At 36.7% G+C, this 23,376-nt stretch overlaps 1 protein-coding gene across 3 annotated transcripts in view; it reads right to left on the bottom strand.

Annotated features, from left to right (window-relative positions):
* The window catches only part of map3k13 (mitogen-activated protein kinase kinase kinase 13), a 79,024-nt gene that overhangs the window by 26,443 nt on the left and 29,205 nt on the right, over positions 1-23,376 (bottom strand). For 2 of the 3 annotated variants that reach the window (XR_014030327.1, XM_081368260.1), the window contains exons 3-5: positions 17,699-17,815; positions 7,097-7,793; positions 1,006-1,192 (exon numbers count right to left, since the gene is read on the bottom strand). Coding sequence is in view for 2 of the 3 variants with exons in the window: in XM_081368260.1 (XP_081224386.1) it covers positions 1,006-1,192; positions 7,097-7,715 (806 nt within the window). In the remaining variant the exon portion in view is untranslated. Of the gene's footprint in view, positions 1-1,005; positions 1,193-7,096; positions 7,794-17,698; positions 17,816-23,376 lie in introns of those variants that run through there. The other variant, XM_081368259.1, reaches the window with a different exon arrangement.

The following is a 23,376-nucleotide window of genomic DNA, read 5'->3' as shown; positions in this document are numbered from 1 at the left end:
AATGATTTTTAGAACTTTATCATGATTATCGTTATAGTTATTGTCCTTGGTGTGAACGGGCCTTAAATGCAATTCTTAAGAAAATATTTGCGAACATCTTAAGAATTTTTTAAGGACATTTTTTAAGAAAATGACAGGCTCTGGCATTTGCCAAAGACTCGATCAACTCAAAAAAAAAATTAAGTAACACACATCAAAGGCCGTGTTTAATCTGTCTGCAGATTAACGTCATAATCATAACAAGCGTGCAGAGTCAGACTGTTTTCACTGCCACCAGCTTGACGGGAGTTCAGCGCTTCGGTGTCGTGTTTTTAATGTGCCATGCCTTTTAAATCGTTATGTGACTTGTTTTTGTTGTTTACATCATCACTCACTGGTGTGCCTCCAGAGAACTCGTGCACATCATATTATATGTAGTTAGTGTTAATTACAACACTTAATTTGAAACTACTCAAATTCAAAAAACATCTTTCCCTTTGTGGATTTAAAGTGATAGTTCACACACAAAATGTAAATCTGTCATAACTTATTCACCCTCGAGTTGTTGTTGCAAACATTTATGAATTTCTTTCTTCTGCTGAACACAAAGGAAGATATTTTGAAGAATGTTGGTTAACCCCATTGACTCTCGTAGTATTTTTTCCCACACTATCTATGGAAGTCAGTGGGGTCCGTCAACTGTTTGGTTCAATATTCTACAGATATTCAGCAGAAGAAAGAAATTCATACAGGTTTGGAACAACTTGAGGGTGAGTTAATGACAATTTTCATTTTTGGGTGAACTAACCCTTTTAGAGGTTATCCTATCTTTAAGAAGTTAATTACGATTTTTTAAGGATATTCGTTTCAGGAATTTGATCATAAAAAAAGAAGTAGTAGTAGTAAATATAACTTTTTTCTTAAGTAACAAAAAAGAAGATTTTTTTGTGAATCCCTGAGTTCAAAACTAAGCATTTATTGCAAGTATCTGGTCGTCCTGCTCGCAGTGTTGACATAGTGACCTACTTGAAGCTGATGACGTTGGGGTGCTTCAGTTTTCGGAGGTGTTTGATATCCGTCTCCTTCTGCTCGCGGACTTTCTTGATGGCGACCTCTTCGGAGTGAAACTTCCCGAGGAACACGGCGCCCTGAGCTCCACTTCCCAGCCACTGCAGCTCAGAGATCTCCTCGAACGGCACCTCCCACATGTCTACTGACCAATCAGAAAGCACCGGGGACACGGTATACAAATCAAAACCACAGCAAAGACCATCAAAACATCAACTGTAGAACTCGTTAATTAAACAATATCAAATATACAATAAAAAGTCAGAAAATACAATTCATATACAGTTAAAATTAAATTGATACATCTCTTGGTGGAAAGAACATCACAAGATTTTTTTTCCAACAAGAGATACATTTTTTTTTTTACATTTTAAAGATACATTCATTAATCTGGTGCACTTTGAGTCACCCGAATCAAATAACCCAAAATAAATAATCCACCCGCCAACCACCCAAACCTATGATATTCTTTGATTTAGATATCTGCATCTGATCATCACATTACAATTATTCAAATTCTCTCAGTGTTAAGCATTAGCCTGGCTAACGTCAGACCTCTTCTCATTGAGACGTGGTCTGGGAACCTCATGTTCATTTTCTCGTATTTGAGGCGTGGTTTACGAATGCCCAGAGCCGTTTATTGGGCGCTACGAATGTCTATCAAATGCGCCAGCACGTAGCTTATAGCCAATCGCTTCAATTATACCAGATGACGTATGTAGAGCGACAGAAATTCGACGAGGAAGAAGACGAAATAAACTTGCGTTCTAAACTACTTAGAACACTCTCTAAGGCTGCATCGAAAGGTAACTTCGCGTCTGCTGCCATGTTGGATCCATAGATATAAACAAACTGCTTCGGTGTGTCGCATAGACGTCGTCATCGTCTTGCTGCTCCCTCCCCGTTCTGTGATTGGTTCCCTTTTTGAGGGGAAAATCTGGTCCATGGTGTCCAGGCTGCCTAGCAGTGTGAATAAAATCGCGCTGTGCGCAAGCCAGCATGGGGAAACCCAGGCTAGTTAAGCATGATAATATGGTAACATATCACACTGAAGTAGGCTGATTTAAAATTAACATCTATTTAAAATAAAAGTTCTTCTTTTGGCAAAATTACATTTCCTTAATAGCCTAAACAGAGGCTTTACTCCCTTCAATCTTAAATTGTCAGTGTTTCATTGCATCACTGTTGGAACTCAATCAAATCAAATCAAAAAGATCTTGTATCCAGAGTATCCAGCACTCTGTAAAGTCTCATCCAGCACATCCCAAAAACCTTCAGTGAATTTAAGGTCTGGACTCAGAGGAGCCGATTCATGTGAGAAAATGATTCTTCATGTTCCTCACAACCATTATTTCACAGTTTGAGCCTGATGATTCTTGATATTGTCATCCAGGAATATGTCCATAATGTGTCTTCATACATGGTTGTTTAAGAAATGAAAAGCTACAAACTCCATCAATCAGGGTTAGAAGAACTGTTGCCCAATATATAACATGGTAGAAACATAATAATAATAATAATAATAATTAAAGCTGCAAGCAGCATTTATCGGGGTTCAAGCAGTTAAGGCCTTTAAGGCATTTAAGCACAAAAGCATCAAAAGTTATTAAGATTTATTTAGCAAGCATGTAACCACTGACATAATAGATGGAAAAGACCATTTACAGCCAATACAGGCAATTTGCCATGGGATATATATGGTTTTAAAGCTTTTTAACAGTTATAGCGCCACCTATGGTCCGATCTCCATAAAATTGTTTACTGTGACCTCAAATTGAACCCATACACATGTGTACTGAGTTTGGTGAAGATATCTCATTTACTTCTTGAGTTATAGCCATTTGAGTAAAATAGGCTCCTCCCACAACGATTTGCCACATTCTAGAATTATTTAATATGATTCTAGCATGATTTACTATCATATACCATGTTCCAGAATGATTTATTAGGATTCTAGCATGATTTACCTTGATACACCTCATTTCAGTATTATTTACTATGATTTACAATGTTTCTAGCATGATTAACCACATTACTAGCAATTATGTGAAGTGTCAGTGCAAATGAGGTGATGAACACTGACAAAATATTATTGTGTTATAATAGTTAGTTATATACGTGATTTTTAGTGTGTGTCCAAGTATGAATGCAAAAGCACATGTAAAAGCTCCAAAACTCTGGAATAGCCTTCCTGATACTGTTCGTTGCTCAGACTCGCTCTCCCAGTTTAAAACTAGATTAAAGTCGCATCTCTTCAGCCAGGCATTCATATAATATTTTTAATCTTACAGTTCAAATTACAATCCGGCCTCTAGTTAATAAACGCCAGAGGAGAACTGGCCCCCGACTGAGCCTGGGTTCTCCCAAGGTTTTTTTTTTCTCCATTGGGTCACCTGATGGAGTTTTAGGACACTATTAGGTCACTTGATGGAGTTTTTCGGTTCCTTGCCACTGTTGCCTTTGGCTTGCTCAGTTGGGGATATTCTGGGGATATCTAATTTGATTTTATCAATAAATTCCACTAGAAACAAACCTTGTTGTATTATTTTAATTTAATACTGTGAAGCTGCTTTGATACAATCTGTATTGTGAAAAGCGCTATACAAATATACTTGACTTGACTTGACTTAAAATATTTCATTATTGAGTAGAATGGCCAGCAGAGGGCACTAGAAGACCACTTATTGGCTCACTTTCACTTTAAACCAGTTTTCTGCACTAAAGCAAACCAGTTTTTCCATGTTAACTCAATGCATGCTTACACACACACACACACACACACACACACACACACACACACACACACACACACACACACATACACACACAGTTTAGTTAACCATGATTTACCATGATATACCACGTTCTAGTATTATTTACCAGGAGATAAACGACAATCTAGTATTATTTACTTTGATTTACCATGTTTCTAGCCTGATTTATCACATTACTAGCAATTATTTGAAGTGTCAGTGCAAATAAAGTGATTAACACTGACAAAATATGATTGTGTTATAAAAGTTATTGCTATATAAGTGATTTTTTTAGTGTGTATTCAAGTATGAATGCAAGCACATGTTGAAATATTTCATTAATAAGTAGAATGGCCAGCAGAGGGCAGTAGAAGACCACTTATTGGCTCACTTTCACTTTAAACCAGTTTTCTGCACTAAAGCAAACCAGTTTATCCATGTTAACTCAATGCATGCTTACACACACACACACACACACACACACACACACACACACACACACACACACAGACACACACACACAGCATAGTTAACCATGATTTACCATGATTTACCACATTACTAGCAATTATTTGAAGTGTCAGTGCAAATAAAGTGATTAACACTGACAAAATATGATTGTGTTATAATAGTTATTGCTATATAAGTGATTTTTAGTGTGTATTCAAGTATAAATGCAAGCACATGTGGAAAAATTTAATTAATAAGTAGAATGGCCAGCAGAGGGCAGTAGAAGACCACTTATTGGCTCACTTTCACTTTAAACCTCATGATTTTGACCAGTTTTCTGCACTAAAGCAAACCAGTGTTTCCATGTTAACTCAATAATGCATACTTGCTACATATGCTACACACAATAATGCTACACACACACACACACACACACACACACACACACACACACAAATGTTTTAGTGATATTGGTGTCACATTCACCTTCATCACATTCACCTTCTGTCTTCATCACATTCACTATCTGTCGTCATCACCTGCACCTGCTCCTCATCACCCTCCTCATCATCACCTGCTCCTCATCATCATAACCGTCACCTGTTGTCCTTGTCTTGATCTGTGTATTTAAGTTCCCCTCTCATCCATTATCATTGTCGGTTATTGTTTGTGCACTAGCACTCTGTTATGTTTGTTTTCATGTTGGAAAATAAAACCTTTGTTATATTTGTACCACACACACACACACACACACACACACACACACACACACACACACACACACACACACACACACACACACACACACACACACACACACACACACACACCATCATTTATCATGATTTACCATGGCTGATAACAATACCAATATGAGAAAATGACTATTTTAAACAGCGGGGGGCAGTAAAATACCACTTATTGGCTTAACATGCCATTAATTCATATCATTTTCACCTTTTTAACTGTTATAAAGGCAAATTTTGTCCGATCTGTCTGAAAATTTTCATGCTTGTTCAGGGTGATATTTCACACGTTCTGACTTGTTTTTAAGAAGGTCTGAGCATTGATTAAAGAGATATAGGCTTTCGGGGACACTTGGTAAAGGCCAGATTTTGAAGTGAACCTATTATAGCTATCCAAATGAAGTAGTTCAACTTTTTCTGACAATTATTGATCTAGTGAGTCCAGAGAATTGTATTGCACTAGTTTTGAACATTATGATATGAAAATTATATGATCAGAGATGGAAAAGACCATTTACAGCCAATACAGGCAGTTTACCATAGGAAATATATGATTTTAAAGCTTTTTAACAGTTATAGCGCCACCTATCGTCCGATCTCCATAGAATTTTTCATGCTTGTTAATGATGTTATGTCACATATGCTGACCACTTTTTGTGAAGTTCTGAGTTTTTATTTAGGATTTATAGGCTTTTTAATGTATTTTGACACGCCCATTTTATAAATGACCCTATTAGAGCCATCCAAATGCAAAAGTTCAACTTTTTTTTGATAGTTTTTGATCTAGAGAGTCCAGAGAATTGTCCTAGACTGGTCTGGTTCCGATCGGGCGAAAAACCTAGGACTAGTTCGCAAAAGTAGGTTTTTAACATGTTTGCGAATATTTAATGAACGGTTTGATTGACAGCAATGGTTCTTGAGGCAAAGTTGTTCAGGATGAGGAGATCTATCAAATGATATGCATATTGTGTGGATATTTGTAACACCACGTGATTACAGAGCCATAAAACTCGTTAGCGCCAACTAGTGGCCGATTTCTTTCAAAATTCTTACAGACCTCTAGGGCCTTGAGTCGAACATGCCCATCGAGTTTCGTTCCGATCGGCCTCCGTTAACCTTGTCTAATAGGTGCTCAAATTTCATTGGCCGATGGCGGCCATGTTTTTTGAGATACGCCAATGTCCTCATACACATACATGGCACCTTGGACCAAGACACTGCATACCAATTTTCAAGTCAATCGGACTAACGGTCAGGTGGTTATAGCCTGTTTTATGTTTTTTTCATGTTATAGCGCCACCATGTGGCCAATCGCCGCGGTTTTTTTACTGTGACCTCAGATTGACCTCTTACACATGTGTACCAAGTTTGGTGAAGATACCTCATTTACTTCTGGAGTTATAGCCATTTTAGTAAAATAGGCCCTGCCCACGACGTACGTTTTGGCGCCCCTTAGCGTCCGTGAATCGAAATTTCAACTTTTTTTCGATAGTTTTTGATATTCAGACTCAAGAGAACATTTCTGCACTGGATTGGTTCCGATCGGGCGAAAAACCTAGGACTAGTTCGCAAAAGTAGGTTTTTGACAAAATTCAAAATGGCGGAAAATCTATCATGGCGGAAATGAAATCGGAGATATACGTTTTGTTCGTCAGGCGTCCAGCTTTCCAATGATATAAGACACTTGAGTCTACGACATACGGTCTAGTAGTTATGAGCAGTTTTGCGCTTTTGGTTGCTATAGCGCCACCTATGGGTCAATCGGGGTCATACTTTTATAGGTTCTCCCCAAATTGAGGACTACCATTTGGCCAAGTTTCAAGGTTCCAGCTCTTACGGTTTGGTCTGCACGATGCGTTTAAGGGGAAAATAATAATAATAATAATAATAATAATAATAAAAATCAGTACAATTACAATAGGGTTTCAGCACTTCGTGCTTGAACCCCTAATAATAATATATTAAAATATAATATATATATATAATATTATTATTATTATTATTATTATAAAAACATTTTTTTTGTGTGGTGGGGCAAGATTTTATCTACCAGACCACCTGGGCCAATAAATAAAATCCCTGAACGCACTGGTCACTAACCTTGCTGCTGAAGTTTGTACTCGGTCGAGTAAGTCTTCCCGATGATATTCCACACGGGTCTCAAACATCCAAACAGCCCCTCCAAGAACCCTCCGTTCCCCGGCCCGGCTCTGTGAAAGTGCAGTTTGATGTCGTCGTGCGGGTGGTGGTGTGTGTCGTTCCCGCCGTGCTCCACCGGACACCCGCTCTCCTCGTTCTTCTCCTCTCCGCCGCTCCCACATCCTCCCTGACCGCAGGATCCCGGAGACTCGGCCTCCTCGTGCTCCTGCAGCTGAAGCACGCTGTTTTCGAAGTGTCCCTGTTCCCGCGTGGAGTCCTCGCTGAGAGCGGTGCACGGAGGACTGATCCCGCCTGGCTCCTCGTCTCTGCACGGGATTGGGAGCTGCTGAAGAGGAACGGGAAGAGTTGTGGGAGGAGCGAGGTCTGAGATGATCTGTGGAGGAGAAGATGGAGGAGGAGGCAGAAGAGCCTGAGGAGAAATGTTGCTGCTGGTTTTCTTGATCGAGTCTCCGACGACCGTGAGCTTGAGCTCTTCCTTCAGCTTGCCCACTAGCAGACTGGGACACGATGTCCAGGACAGCACCTCCGGGGAGCTTCCCATGGTGCCGTGCGTGTGCATGGGCAGACGCCCTCCTCACCCGACGGGAAATGAGTGACGAGGCGTTACGGATGACTTCTGTTTGGGTTTATGACACACCTGCAGGAGGAAGACCGAGAGAGAAGCCTGTCAGGACATTTCTTGATGGATTGACTTTTCTTTTTTATGGTTACAAAATGTGTTTAAAACTGGAGCATGAAATAAGACACTGAAAACAACCCACTAACATTGAGACACGAGTATATAGGACATTTCAAAAGTTTTCAAATTCTGCATTTAAAAAAGCTTGATGGATTGACAGTTTTTAAAACTAGAACATGAAATAAGACACTGAAAACCCCACACAGGACATTTCAAAAGTACATTTATTTTTTGTAATATTATAAATGTCTTCACTGTCATTTTCGATCAATTTAATGCATCCTAGCTGAATAAAAGTATATTTTTTTCTATCCACCTTATTCCTGACGACCTTACTGCGTTTTGAGTTATGGGAGACACCGGTTTGGGGAACTTCCATTCAAAAAGATTGAAATGAATAATTTCAAATCATAAGATTGCCCTACAAATAAAGCTGATCCGTCAGTCTGACTGGATGAGCTGTCAGTTTCTCTTCATGATTGATTCATCATGAGACTAACGTAACACTTGGTATTTTAACGTGACGTTATAACAGGAATATCTATGGAAGAGCTCTTTTCAGTCGTGATTATTTTCTTTTTTCCCTCTGCAATCCGCTGTAAAACTATGGAAAAGGTCAACATATGCTGCACATTTGTGGTCTGTTCTCCCGGATTTAATTTACGAAATATTCCATTAATAATTCACTGGAATGCACAAAGAATCTCTCGTTATTCTCCTCAAATCCTCACGTCTGTTTCCAGGTTTGTTTTCACAGAAAAATGCAATTTATTATCTGTAAAAATGTCGGAAATCACTTTGAAATAGTATCACGTAATGCTGAAGTTAATGAACATTTCTGATTAAGGCAATATCTGTATTACATAATACAAATATTACTACAGTGATATTTAACCCGTATGTTATTGCTGTGGAAGGACTCGCGCTTTTGGGGTTATTTGGTCTGTTGAAAATACCTTGTTGATGCTTTAACACTTTTAAATTTCCTTTTAATGTTCGATAGTTGAAGTGTGAGTAGATTAACGTCATCTCATTGTGACACTTTTTTAATGTATCGCGTTCATAGAGCAAGCGTTTCACTGATTGTTTACAGCTTAACGGAAGTTACACCCATAATTCACGCATAGGAATAATGTGGATAAATAAATGTTTTTGTTTTTTTAATGGATCGTCACAATGCATTCTGGGACAACTATCTGTGAAGTGTGCATGTGATGCTGCATTAGGATTTAGCGAAAAGAAACTCCAGATAGGCTTCTCACTTGGTTTCGTAAACAGATCTTCCTGTGTGTGTAATCATGAATTTGTGAAATATAAACACACGTTTTAAACAGCAACTACAGCTCTGGCTGCTAAATAAAGACTGAAACAGTTGATCATTTTAATTTCCACTCTCGTTCCGCACACAGCGGGAGAGGGATTGGAGGCATTTGCATTAATGATGATTATCTCTTTAAAGAGAGAGAGAGATTCCGGGAAGCCGTGGTTGTGATCCGGCCTCTGTTGATCGACTGTGTTAGTGCGGCTCTGAGATTAAAGCAGAACGAGTATTAGAAGCTCGGGGAGAGAAACATCTGGCACACATCGCTCGCAGCCCACCATCTCACACACACACACACACACACACACACACACACACACACGATAATCTGCTGCTATAGTTACACAAGACCAACTCTCCCAAAACAGGAATAATTTTGGTTGCATTAGTGTCTGAAACGGAGGTCAGCAAGCTTTATGGCCCCGTTTACACTGGTGTTAGATGCGTTTTGGTCGATCGGATCACAAAGGGACGACGTCGCTAAATACAGGTGTAAACGGGGTCTAAAACGCTTTGACAAAAGAGACGGATTAAAGCACCAGATGTAAACGGGAATGTCTCCGTCTACTTGTGATCTCACATACATACACACACAGACACACACACACACATTCTTGTACATCTATCTTTCACTGAAAAAAATGATTCGTTGAATTTAATCATTTTTTTATCGTAAGTGGTTGCATTCAATTGATTTTACCTACATTTAAACAAATGCATTAAGTTGAACTTAATTTAAGTTCAATTTAATACATTTGTTTAAATGTAGGTAAAATCAATTGAATGCAACCACTTACGATAAAAAATTTGATTAAATTCAACAAATCATTTTTTTCATTGTTATGAGAACATTCATTGACACAATGCAATCTCTAGCCGCTTACCCTAACCTTACCCATCACAACTAAGTGCCTAACCCGACCTCTGACCCTAAACCGACCCTTAAACTCATTATAACCGTATCCCTAAAACCAAGTCTTGACCCTCAAACAGGCCTTTAAAGGCTCTCAGAGAGTGAGGACCGGCCAACATGTCCTCACTTTACCCTCTGTGTCCTCACTCCAATGGTCTAACACTCAAACTGGTCCTCACAAAGATAGTTGTACAAGTACACACACACACACAGACACCGCTTAGAACACTGGTGTTTGTTGTTCTTCTCATGTTCAAACCAAGTTTCTAGCCAAATGAAAGTCTGTTTGTCGTCTTGACACAATCACAGCCAATCAGAGGACGCGTCATGTTTAATGTAGTGTGACTATAGTGTGACTTTATTGTACCATGTAAAAAAAACATTCTATATTGCAACTCCTGCTCAAAACTTCCAGACTGATAAAAGGTTGAGATCAAACAAGAGGGTTTTTACTGAGGATTATGGGTAACACACACTTCTGACAGCTGCTGTATTCTCAGCCACTATTGATCATTATAGCCAAACAAACTGACCCGTTACTCTTAGTTACCAAAGCAAAACTCAAACAAAAGACAGACACATGACCTGGGAAAAGAACAGCTCTGTTTATCCAATCACTTCCTTACAAAGCCAAAGCACACTCACATAAATATATATGTGACCCTGGACAACAAAACCAGTCTCGAGTCGCACGGGTATATCTGTGGCAATAGCCAACAATACATTGTATGGGTCAAAATTATCCATTTTTCTTTTATGCCAAAAATCATTAGGATATTAAGTAAAGATCATGTTCCATGAAGATATTTAGTCAATTTCCTACCGTAAATATATAAAACATTTATTTTTGTGAGTGAATGCAGCACAATCGCCAACATAAATGAACAACTTTAAAAGGAGATTTTCTCAATGTTTCGATTTTTTTGCACCCTCAGATTCCAGATTTACAATAGTTGTATCTCGACCAAATACTGTCCTATCCTAACAAACCATACATCAATGGAAAGCTTATTTAGATGATGTATAAATCTTAATTTAAAAAAAAAATGTACCCATGTGACTGGTTTTGTGGTCCAGGGTCACATATATAGTATATTCTGCATTCATGGATGAAACGCGCAGAGAAACCAGTCATGAAACCCCAAAAGAACAGCGAGAGTCAGAGTCCATCAGAGCCGAGGGTCAGAGGAGAGGAACGGCAACCGGACGCTGCAATCGGATCAGGACCCGTGCCGCGCTTTTACAATTCTGATTAGAATGAAAGCTCTGATCAGATAAAGCAGATTAATGAGAAACAGGAGAAACCCGTTCACCTTAAAGCAGCTCACACACTTATTATCAGCACATCCCAACCCTACAGCAGGTCTAGATGTTCACAATAACACCGTTTAGCCAAAATATCAATCTTGTTGAGGATGACAAGATAATGGCTGATATATATAAATAAAAAAAATAAAATAAAAAGTTTATAAGTGAATTTAAGCATCATTCTATAGTGTACAGTATGTAAGATGAATAAATATTTATTTTAAATCAATAATAAATGACTAGAAATAAAAATAAACAAATAAAATAACAACAATACAATAAATAGACATAAAAACAAATGGAAAATAACAGATGAATAAACAAATACAAAAAATAAATAATATAATTAATATAATTAATACAACAAACAAATAACAAAAAATAACAAAAAAAATAAATCAAAACAAATAAATATGATAATTAATATAATAGCAAAATTAAAAACAAACAAACAAAAACAAAAAGATGATTAATACTAATGCAATAAATAAATAAACAACAAAAACAAACTAAGAAATTAAATCAAAACAAATAAATATGATAATTAATATATAATAGAAAAATTAAAAACAAACAAACAAACAAATAAAAACAAAAAGATAATACTAATGCAATAAATAAATAAATAAAACAAAACAAAAACAAACTAAGAAATTAAATCAAAAGAAACTATGATAATTAATAAATAGCAAAAAAAAAAAGAAAAAAAAAAAGATAATTAATACTAATGCAATAAATAAATAAACAACAAAAACAAACAAATAAAATCAATAAAAGCAAAACAGATCTTTATTCTAATTAATAATACAATTAATTAATAAATGAAACCTTAAACTACAAACAAATAAATCAATAAAATGGCTGATATCGTGCATCTCTACTATATCTGGTGGGTATTTGGTGTATTTATGAGCGTAAGATGATCCGCTGCAGCAGAAGAGCATCAATAATGCATCACGTGTGCCGAGAGTGCAGCAGGAAACCAGAGAGCGTTTGCTCAGGTAACCCTCAAACCTGTGAGCGTGTGTGTGTGTGTGTGTGTGTAATTCCACTCCGGCTCAGAGTTACAGTCTGGAGGGGAAAGAAACAACAGTCCTGCCAAAACGCATGGACACGTGGAGAGACACGCTGGTCCTGACAACACTTTAGTTCTGCTTCTACATCTCCGGTGCGGCCCGGTCAGCGTCAGTCTGAAGCGCTGTGAATTATTCATGGCTTTGGGTGGACGTGCTGATATAAATAATATCTGGGTCTTATCAATGCAGTTCCTGTCCTACTAGATCACTAACCCAGCTGCTGTTATTAATGAGCTTGACATTCATACAAATAACAGTATTAAAGTATGTTTCTTTCTGGACTTACGAGTATTAGACGAGCAACAAACTGAGATTTCTGACAGGACAAAGACAAAGGGAGAGACGTACAGGAAGACAGAGAACGAGAGAGATTTAACAAGACCTTTAATCCACTAATCCGTCGACTGTCTCGACACACACGGGTCCGTTCTGCACATCGGCCGTCATCACTGCTGAACCGGGAACCGGTTTGTTCCAGAAATACGGATTCATCACACACTCAAATTTTTGTCCAATCACATGCTCTCTAGAATGAGAATGCTCCTCCCCCCAATTACTCTGATTAGCTGTAGCAGACCTTGACAACTGCGTACATTTATTTCATATATTAAAAATGTCCCACTTCCCACTTAATTTCAATTGGAAATTAGTCAAGACAATAGAAAACTGTGATTGTCTTTACATAAACATTCTTAATAGTTCTTGTAATTAGTGGTACAGTTCTGTTTAGTTTTTAAACAGAACACAAAATTAACATTTGAAGTCGATGCTGAGAGGTTACTGCATTTTGCTAAAAAGATTACAAGCATAAAGACCTTACAGAAACATGCATTAAGACATTAAATAGTAAAGATATATATATATATATATATATATATATATATATATATATATATTTATAGAATAAGAATAATATAATAAGAAAAATAAGAAAAAGAAATATTTTTTAGCACTGTATAATTTTATTAACTATAAGAACATAATGTTATAATATTAAATTAAAAACATCATAATAATAATTTTAAATTCCATGTTATTATTAAATGTTAATTTTAAATAAAAACCATACTACATTTACAACTACTAATAATGTTAAATTCCATGCAAGCAAAAATAATAATTATAAATGTATGTATACAAATATAATTTAATATTTTTACATAAAAATTAAATAATAATAATAATTATAATTATAATATAATTATTATATTATTAAATAGAATATAATAACAGTATATAATAATAATAATCCGTTAAATGACATGTTACCAGAAATAATATTTTTGTTTAGTATTGTATAATTGTATTAAGTATAAGAACATAATGTATTAATATTACATTACAAACATAATAATATGATAATGATAATAATGTTGAATTCCGTTACAAATTTACAATATTCCATGATCCAAATTTAATAAAATAAAATACAATAAAATAAAATAAAGAACTTGTATTCCTTATAATCCCCATCACTACTGCCGAAAGAAATAATGTTCCTCAGCAGGACGAAAAGAAATTATTGGGTCACACACACACACACACACACACACACACACACACACACACACACACAGGGGACGGGACAGCTGGTGGGGCTGGAGGATCAGGTTCCTGTCGATGGTCAGACACACACCCAGATCCCCCACATCTGACACAAGCAAATAATCCCACTGATACAAGAGGATGCACAATCTGCTCTGTGCCACAGCCTGGACGACACACACACACACACACACACACACACACACACACACACACACACACACACACACAGGCTTAGGGCACAAGCACGCTGATATTCCCTTGCACTGCACCACTGTGAACTCTTCAGTAAAGATGTAAAGAATGCAAGTATGCATCTTCCATAAAAAACAATGTAGTGTGCAGAGATTCATCAAACAACACACACACACACACACACACACACACACACGACAGGAATGAGTTCACAGATGTGTGTGTGAGGCTGAATCTCACAAACCTGTCAAGAAATATGATTCACATTTTTTTATGAAATTAGTTAAATTTGGACATTTTAGTTTGTTTACAACGGAATTAATACTTGCATACTTAAAAAACAACACTACTACAAAGCAGGGGTTTAAACATTTTAATGCCAGTAACCCCTTTTTTTAATGAATTTATACTGCGGAAAAAAAATATATATTTATATATTTTTATTTATATTACCTTTCAGATAATTTGTGATTAAGCTCATGACTTCCAACCAGAAATTGCAACAATTTTAACTTATTTAATCAGGAAAATGTTGACAAATAATTATACATTTATTCTATTAAAATATTTTTCATGTAAAAACCAGGAAAATAATGTCAATAGAATTAAATAATAATAATAATAATAATAATAATAATAATAATAATAGTTTTTTTTTTATTTATATATTGCCTTTTGAAGTAATTTGTGTTTAATCTCATGATTTCCAAACCATGTTTAGAAAGCAGAATGAAATGGCAATAATGTCAATTTCTGAACAGCACTTTGTGCATTTTTACTAATTTAATTGTTATAAATTTGGAAAACCTCTGCTCTAAACACAATGGACCAATGAGCTGTAACAGGTAATGTCAACGAGAAGGTGAAACCATGACTTTAAATGGCCTCCACCAACACTAAGACCAAACACACTCTCCACTATGATGGTGTGTGTCGGGGGTCGCGAGGGGCCTCCACTCAGAGAACATCTGCTCCTACAACAAAGAGTCTGAGCCTCGTCCAATCACACGCTGAGAGCTCGTGACTGACAGATGTGAGAGGCCAATCAATCACAGCGAACAATGCAGACGTCAGAGTTCAGCAAACAGGCGGAGAGCGGCACCTGAGCACCAACATCCCACAGGACACAGATCACCGCTTCAACACTGAAGAGTGGAATCCAGTCGTTGAGGCTTTTAGCCAATTATCAAGCATTTTAAATGGCAAAAACCTCCTTTGAAAGGGATTACGCAGATGTAGGGATGTCAAATAAATGACTTGTACTGTAATATAATACAAAAATACAGTCAATTTGAAAATGCATGGATTTACTTTGCTTGTAGTTTTCAATTTCTGATTAATTACAGTATATGAACATTATAATGGTATCAATGCAACATTTTATTTAATACATTTACTACATTTTAAAGCAAAATTAAGATTTGTTTTCAACAGGTTTTTTTTCTTTTTCCATTTGCAAATATTTCTGGATTTAATAACAAACCACTACATGTTATTAGATGTATGCTTTAAAAAATGAACGGATTGCTACTAATATAAGACAAAAAACTAATTTGAAAATTCTAAGAAAATAATTTTAATGCAATGTTGCCTGAAGTAAATGCGTCTTATTTTAAGGATTTTTTTTTACTATAAAACAACACAAAATGATTAATAAAAAGCTTTTTTGCAGTGTTCCTGTCAGAGACTCAGTCCAGCTGAAATCTGTCACCCAGAGTTACTGTCAGTAATGCTTGTCCTGGGATGAAAATGGTCGGGATTGACTCATTACTCATTACATCTCATGGTTTTCTTTCCAGAGGTCTAAAAAGCGAGGATCTTTCCAGGCTCAGTTTGGAAAAGAAAACAAGCATACTGCAAAATATTTACTGAATACTTCTATTTTTAAATATGAAAAGTATGTACAATGCAACAGAACACATTTCAAGTTACTTTGTTACGCTGATCACATGACTTCTTTACAGTCACGTGACTGTTAATTCAGAGTGGTGTCATTTATGGATTTAATTTGCTTTTAGTTTTCAATTTCTGAATATTTACAGTATATATGAAATATAATTTTATTAACGCTAAATATTATTTAACACATCTGTTGCAAGGTTTCATTAGAGCCCGATTGCAGCAACTTCTATTTGTATTTCCACTCTACAGATAAAGCGTCGTCGGGAAACAAGTCGCGTATCTACCCCGAATTGATAAAATAAAATTCTGTATCAAAATTTATAATGAGACACCAGTACTTTGTTTAGGCTTGGTTTGTAGGGAATTCCAAACCTGCGCACATATATTCAAACGCACATAACTATAGAACCAACTCTTAATGCGCATATGAACGCCATCAGCGTTTCTCACAGGTTCGCGTTTAAAGTCTGTGTAGAGAGAATGGTGTCGTCTTAGCGGCCCCTAATTTAATAACAAATCATCGCCGCGACGGAAGTGAATCAATCAAAACTAACTTTAGCTGGAAAATAACTTTATTAAAGAACCGCTATAAAGCCAAAACAATCTCTGTTACCTTAAATTATACGTTTGTCTCTGTAAAGCTGTTTTGAAACAATCTACATTGTTAAAAGCGCTATATAAATGAAGATGACTTGACTTGACTATTACAAATATTTTGTATAAATTTCCCAGGAAGTGACGATTTCGTTCTCTTGAACACATGGGATGGAATCGCTGCTTTAATTGCAAATGTTTTACGCCATATTCCAATTATGCAAACAAATTAAATTCACAACTTTGGAGGGACACATAGCTAGTGTGGTGTGCTATTCCAAACACTGCCAACATGGAAAGTCCCTCATAATACAAAGACATCGACAGTCTCCTGATTTGTGGGCTGGCGCTCAGGTTGATAGGAAAAGCTGCTTTGGTAACATGCTCTACTACGGTATAGAGGGGTAAACCTGTAATCTGCTCGGACCACAGATGAGGTAATGATGGGGAAAAACAGAACAGTTCTGACTAAAGAAATTACTGGAAATTATTGGCCCAGTCTGATATAGTTCAAATCTGTAACAAAACCCTCAATGTGTTTCAAAGTTTCATACTCAATACAACTGTAAGCTAAGGTGTTATTTATAAATGAATTGACCAGTTTTGAAGATGCAAATGAATTGATGAATCATAGCTCTGAATCAGTTCACTGACAAAGACAGTTTGAACTGATTCATGGAAATGAATCAAACCTACCAGCTCGTTTAATACTGAATTTTAAATCAGAGATGCTATTAAACCAGTCACAATAATAACAAAAAAAGATAACAGAAAAAGTGCTATATAAATGCTTCATTCATTCATAGTATAAAGGCACAGCCTTCAGGAAACGTAATGGTAATATAAAATCATTGCAGTGTTGTTTATATCAAATACTGCTATATATTCCTAACGTCTGTCAATGCAAACGTCAATGTTCATCAAAATATGATGATCCAACAGTATTCTGAGCCTTCAAATGGAAATCATTGACATCTATTACACACACACACACACACACACACGTTACCTGTCGCTGCATGCGTGTCCTGAGCTGTGCTGATCCTGCTTTGGGTTTACTCCGGGTTGGGATCAGAGCCTGCAGTTATTCCTCCTCTGGGATGCTAATGCTGCGGTTTACTCAGAGCTGAAATCATAAGAGTACACAGGGACATGAATGGCCTAAATACATGTGCTTTAGTGTGCGCTGCAGTCTGACGTCGAGGAGCTTCAGCGTGAGCAGGGGAGGATGCTGGGAACAAACGCTTCTCTCATGGTGCCAATCATTTTAGATCACCATAACATACATAATGTAGTCTTCTTTTAGTCAGAGGAATTTTTTTTATATGCAATATAAAACACACACCAACAAATTTCTGTTATTATTGTATATTTAAATATTATAGTACTGTTTTTTTTCAAATAAATAAATACATTTATAAAAAAAATATATAGTTGCAAAGTCATTTTTAATATATAAAAGTCATTTTATATATATATATATAAAATATAATATTTACAATTTGAATAAACTAAGACATTTTATATAGCCTATGTTTGCATGTGTGTACTAACTACAGATTGTTATTTTTAATATTTGTATTATTATGAAAAAAGTAATACAGCATTACATATTTTTCCCTACACTGCCATATGAACAATCAGTTATTATCAACCGTTTAATATTCACGAAACGCAAGTACACAAAACTTGCTTCATTTAAAGACAGACGTCATTGCAAATCAGTTAACTTGTACTTCAGCAAGTGATTCAGGTGTTGATTCAGTAGCATCTGTAACTGATTCAGTGTAAAGATTTATCTAACGGTGATTCAGGTGTTGATTCAGTAGCATCTGTAACTGATTCAGTGCAAAGATTCATCTAACGGTGATTCAGGTGTTGATTCAGTAGCATCTGTAACTGATTCAGTGCAAAGATTCATCTAACGGTGATTCAGGTGTTGATTCGGTAGCGTCTGTAACTGATTCAGTGCAAAGATTCATCTAATGGTGATTCAGGTGTTGATTCGGTAGAATCTGTAACCGATTCAGTGCAAAGATTCATCTACCAGTGATTCAGGTGTTGATTCAGTAGCGTCTGTAACTGATTCAGTGCAAAGATTCATCTAACGCTGATTCAGGTGTTGATTCGGTAGCATCTGTAACTGATTCAGTGCAAAGATTCATCTAACGCTGATTCAGGTGTTGATTCGGTAGCATCTGTAACTGATTCAGTGCAAAGATTCAACTAACGCTGATTCAGGTGTTGATTCGGTAGCGTCTGTAACTGATTCAGTGCAAAGATTCAGCTACCTCTGATTCAGGTGTTGATTCGGTAGCGTCTGTAACTGATTCAGAGCAAAGATTCATCTACCTCTGATTCAGGTCTTGATTCGGTAGCATCTGTAACTGATTCAGTGCAAAGATTCATCTACCTCTGATTCAGGTCTTGATTCGGTAGCGTCTGTAACTGATTCAGTGCAAAGATTCATCTAACGGTGATTCAGGTGTTGATTCGGTAGAATCTGTAACCGATTCAGTGCAAAGATTCATCTACCAGTCATTCAGGTGTTGATTCAGTAGCGTCTGTAACTGATTCAGTGCAAAGATTTATCTAACGCTGATTCAGGTGTTGATTCAGTAGCATCTGTAACTGATTCAGTGCAAAGATTCATCTAACGGTGATTCAGGTGTTGATTCGGTAGCGTCTGTAACCGATTCAGTGCAAAGATTCATCTACCAGTGATTCAGGTGTTGATTCGGTAGCATCTGTAACTGATTCAGTGCAAAGATTCATCTAACGGTTTCAAATGAGATCTTTTTGAATGATTAATTAAAAGAACCAGCTCATCAGAATCACGTTTTTTTTAATCAGACCACACTGTTCACTCTGTATGTTTTTGATTCACTCAAAAGAACTCTCTCACAGAAGTGTAAGTGTGATCATGCACAGGATAGTCATACTGGATGAAGTTTAGTTCTTAACAGAAAACCCGTGGGCAAATCACCACCTCTCTTCTCCTACACACACTCACACAAACTCATTCATTTCGCAGGGGGAGCGATTGTTAAGAACAGCGAGTGTAAATCCTGCAAATACGGCTGGTGGTTTGTGGGAGTATGAGGTGAGTCATAATAACACTGATGCAGCAGCCGGCTAAAAAAAGACTGCGGAGACGGGAGGAATACACACACACACACCGTGATGCCGTGCATCAGTCCGACGTCACAGCGCCGCAGGGCCCATGATCTCAGGAGACTCAGAGCCCCGGGGAACCGGCATCACGCGGATCCACTACAAAACGTGTTTGATAAAGAGACGCTGAGGCTGACATCTGAAGTGATCTTTTTTTCTTCATTAAAAAGTTATAAGCCATGAGCCAAACCAATCAGCTATAAAAGGAATCACAATTACAACTACAAACTTTGATTTGAGGCAAAAAAGAGTTTGAAAATACATAAAGACAAAGGTACAAGACTGTGTACTTATTGAAAACCATCCACTACAAACATACTTCACTCTCTATGTACGGACGGACGGATGTATGGATGTCAAGTCAAGTCACCTTTATTTATATAGCGCTTTTTACAATAGTTTGTAGGAAATGTTTTTTAAGTGTATTATTTCCCCATTCATTCTTAATGCAAAATATGCATACAAATATTTAGCATTTCGATGAGCATTTCGCATTTCGCAATTCAAAGGTACTTTTGCCACGATTCTCTGATTGGTAGAGATTTCTCTGCAGAATTATGGGTAATGTAGTTTTTCCACCAGGAAGTCCACTGTTAAATTGTATTATAAAAAAAAAAAATGTGTTCACATAACACAGATTGATGGCTGCATCAAAAGCATATACCATCGATTAACAACCGTATAGCTCACAGAAGGTCTGTCTTTAATGGTTTATGAGTTATCGTTCAAATCAATTCCCCTAGGGAGAACATAAATGGGATTTATGTTGACTCGATTAAAACACTTTACGGACACAGAAAGAAGCAAGGAATTGCAAGATTGAAAAGAGGAGCAAGAAAAACGCTTCGGCTCAGTTCTGACGACAAAGATCCCAGAGCGACAACAGAGGACAGGAGAAGAGCGACTCCACCAGCTGATGCTCCACAGCAGGACCTAAAGCCGTGAAGATGATGACGCACATTACAGGAGACTGACCCTCATAACGACAGTCACGACACGACTCAAGATTACTGGCACTTCCAGCTCTATTCTCCCCGCCCCCCACGCTTTTAAAGCTCTGACACATAATCAATACTTTACATTGGCACTTCCATTAGCTGCTGCGGACTGAACACACACACACACACACACACACACACACACACACACACACCAAAACCAGCAGTAGTCTTGCGTTCTACTCCATCTTTACAACCGGCTGAAGAAGCTCTTCTATTAGTCTATAAGAGCAGTTTCCAAGAGACTCTCTCTCTCTCTCTCTGCTGATCTAAACCTCTGGCGACCAGCGTGAGGTTATATAAACATGCTTAGAAACAAACTGAGCTGCTCTCCTCCATTGCATCTGGGTTACAGACATGATTTCACAATATAACAAACATCACAAACAAAAAGACTAATAGAGGACTAGGCTGTATGACAGTCTGTGTGTGTGTGTGTGTGTGTGTGTGTGTGTGTGTGAATGTATGTATGTGTATATATATGTGTGCAAAATTATTTTGTACACATAAATACACACACATGCATGTATATATTATATATATATATATAATCTTTAAAAAATTTTTGGCCATTTAAGGGTTTTAGCAAAAACAGGCAGTTATGACACCAAAATTTTAGAAACCAGTGAAAATTCACAATTCTCTATTCCATTTTCAATACCACAGCGTAAACTACCAGCCTACTGATATACATTTAAAACATTATTAAAGACAAGTAAAAGTTGTTTTCAGGTAGAGACACTGAATAAAGTAATCAAATGTAAAATAACACTGGATAGACTTCACACATGGAATAATCCTTATTAAACTTACAAAAGTTATTCAGCCAAGAGCAGGGAGTGATTTTTTCTTTGTCCTTTGTTTGATTAAGATTAAAAACACAGACAGCATCAGGAATATTAGGCTGCTGTCACTTTACGGCTACGTTTACACTAGTGCGTCTTCCCTGCTTGGGTCTTCTGGATCATTACACACCCTTCCATGATTCGACAAGCCCCATCACATGACCGTTACGCTACCAGAACACGACAATAACAGAGCAGCCTCGACGACAGTGTGAACAAACACATGGAGAATGAACGGCAAGCTTTGCTGAGTTTGTTGTCCTTTTTTAGCAGCCATTGTGCAGTTAAACTCTTCTAGAGCAATCAGCAACTGTTCACACTTGTACGCGCATGCCCAGTGTGCATGAATGGTCATGTGACGTGTTTTCGGTTGTGTAGTGTGGACCGATATCTTTTCTGAGATGCAGTGGAAATGTCAGTATGGACTAGGATCGGTTTCAGTTTAAAATGCTGTGTTTAAACGAAAACGCACAAGTGTAAACATAGCCTTTAAGACATAACGGATCTAATACTAATACACAGGCATTGTTTACGCTCACTTAAGCCACAAAAGACTATGTTTACTAGGATACTCGCCAAGACAGGCCTTTTTTTAAAACATTTTTTTGTGAATTTGTAATTTAAGCGCAAGACAACGTGAAGAAGAACTCAATTCAGTATTCGTGCACGCGCGCACACCATCTGAGACGTGGCTTTCTCGGCGCATCTTTGGATGTACATACAAAACACAGCACGCAAGTAACAAATTGAGTTCCCTTTCACCGCTTCTTGGCTTGAATATTTAAATTGGCAAGGATTAAACTTTAGTGGCGATGCAGCGCACGTCAACTGTCCAGAGAGTCGTTCACATTTGTTCACGTTCTCATAATTGCATTGTTAAAATGCATAAAAATGTTACCGGGCAACGGCTTTCAAACACTCGCCAACACCGATTTTTACTTGCATTTGGTGCTTGACGAGTGTTAAAATTTAGGCCCTGCAATAATATAATATAATATAATATAATATAATATAATATAATATAATATAATATAATATAATATAATATAATATAATATAATATAATATAATATAATATAATAATATAATATAATAATAATATAATATAATAATAATACAATACAATACAACATTGGTTACTTAGAGCAATTATTAGCATTACAAATTAATTAAATTTAAATTAACCATTAAATGTTACTGGTATTGGTATCGACTACAGAAACTTTGGTATCATGACAGTCAAAATGAGCAGGAAGTTCAATTATAAAGCGAACTATTATTGTTTACGGCACTACAGTAACTTAAAGCATTAATGCAGAAGGTGTGTGAATATCGACTATTTTACAACAGTTTCGAACGAGGCTCAGAATGTACAGTCGGAACAATCAGTTTCATCATTTATCTTTTGGCTTGCATCCATCAAGTTCCAAATAAAGAGAACATTTAATTAATAAGTATTTAAACAGGTATTATCATGCGGCGATTAATATGTAAATCCATTTTTAGTTGAAATTTCAAGCAAAAATGACTATATTGTGATAAACACACACATACTGTGATCTAAAATTACTCAGTGTAATTAAAGATCTCAATCTGGACAAAAGGCAACACAAAAGAAGCGGAAAGAGACACATTTTTAAAATGTATGACATGCGATTCCCTTGAGAGAA

The sequence above is a fragment of the Scardinius erythrophthalmus genome, assembly GCF_964197995.2.
Source record: "Scardinius erythrophthalmus genome assembly, chromosome: 6".
NCBI classification, from domain to species: domain Eukaryota; kingdom Metazoa; phylum Chordata; class Actinopteri; order Cypriniformes; family Leuciscidae; genus Scardinius; species Scardinius erythrophthalmus.
Note: the sequence above shows the minus strand (reverse complement) of the source record. Positions and strands in the feature narration are given on the sequence as shown.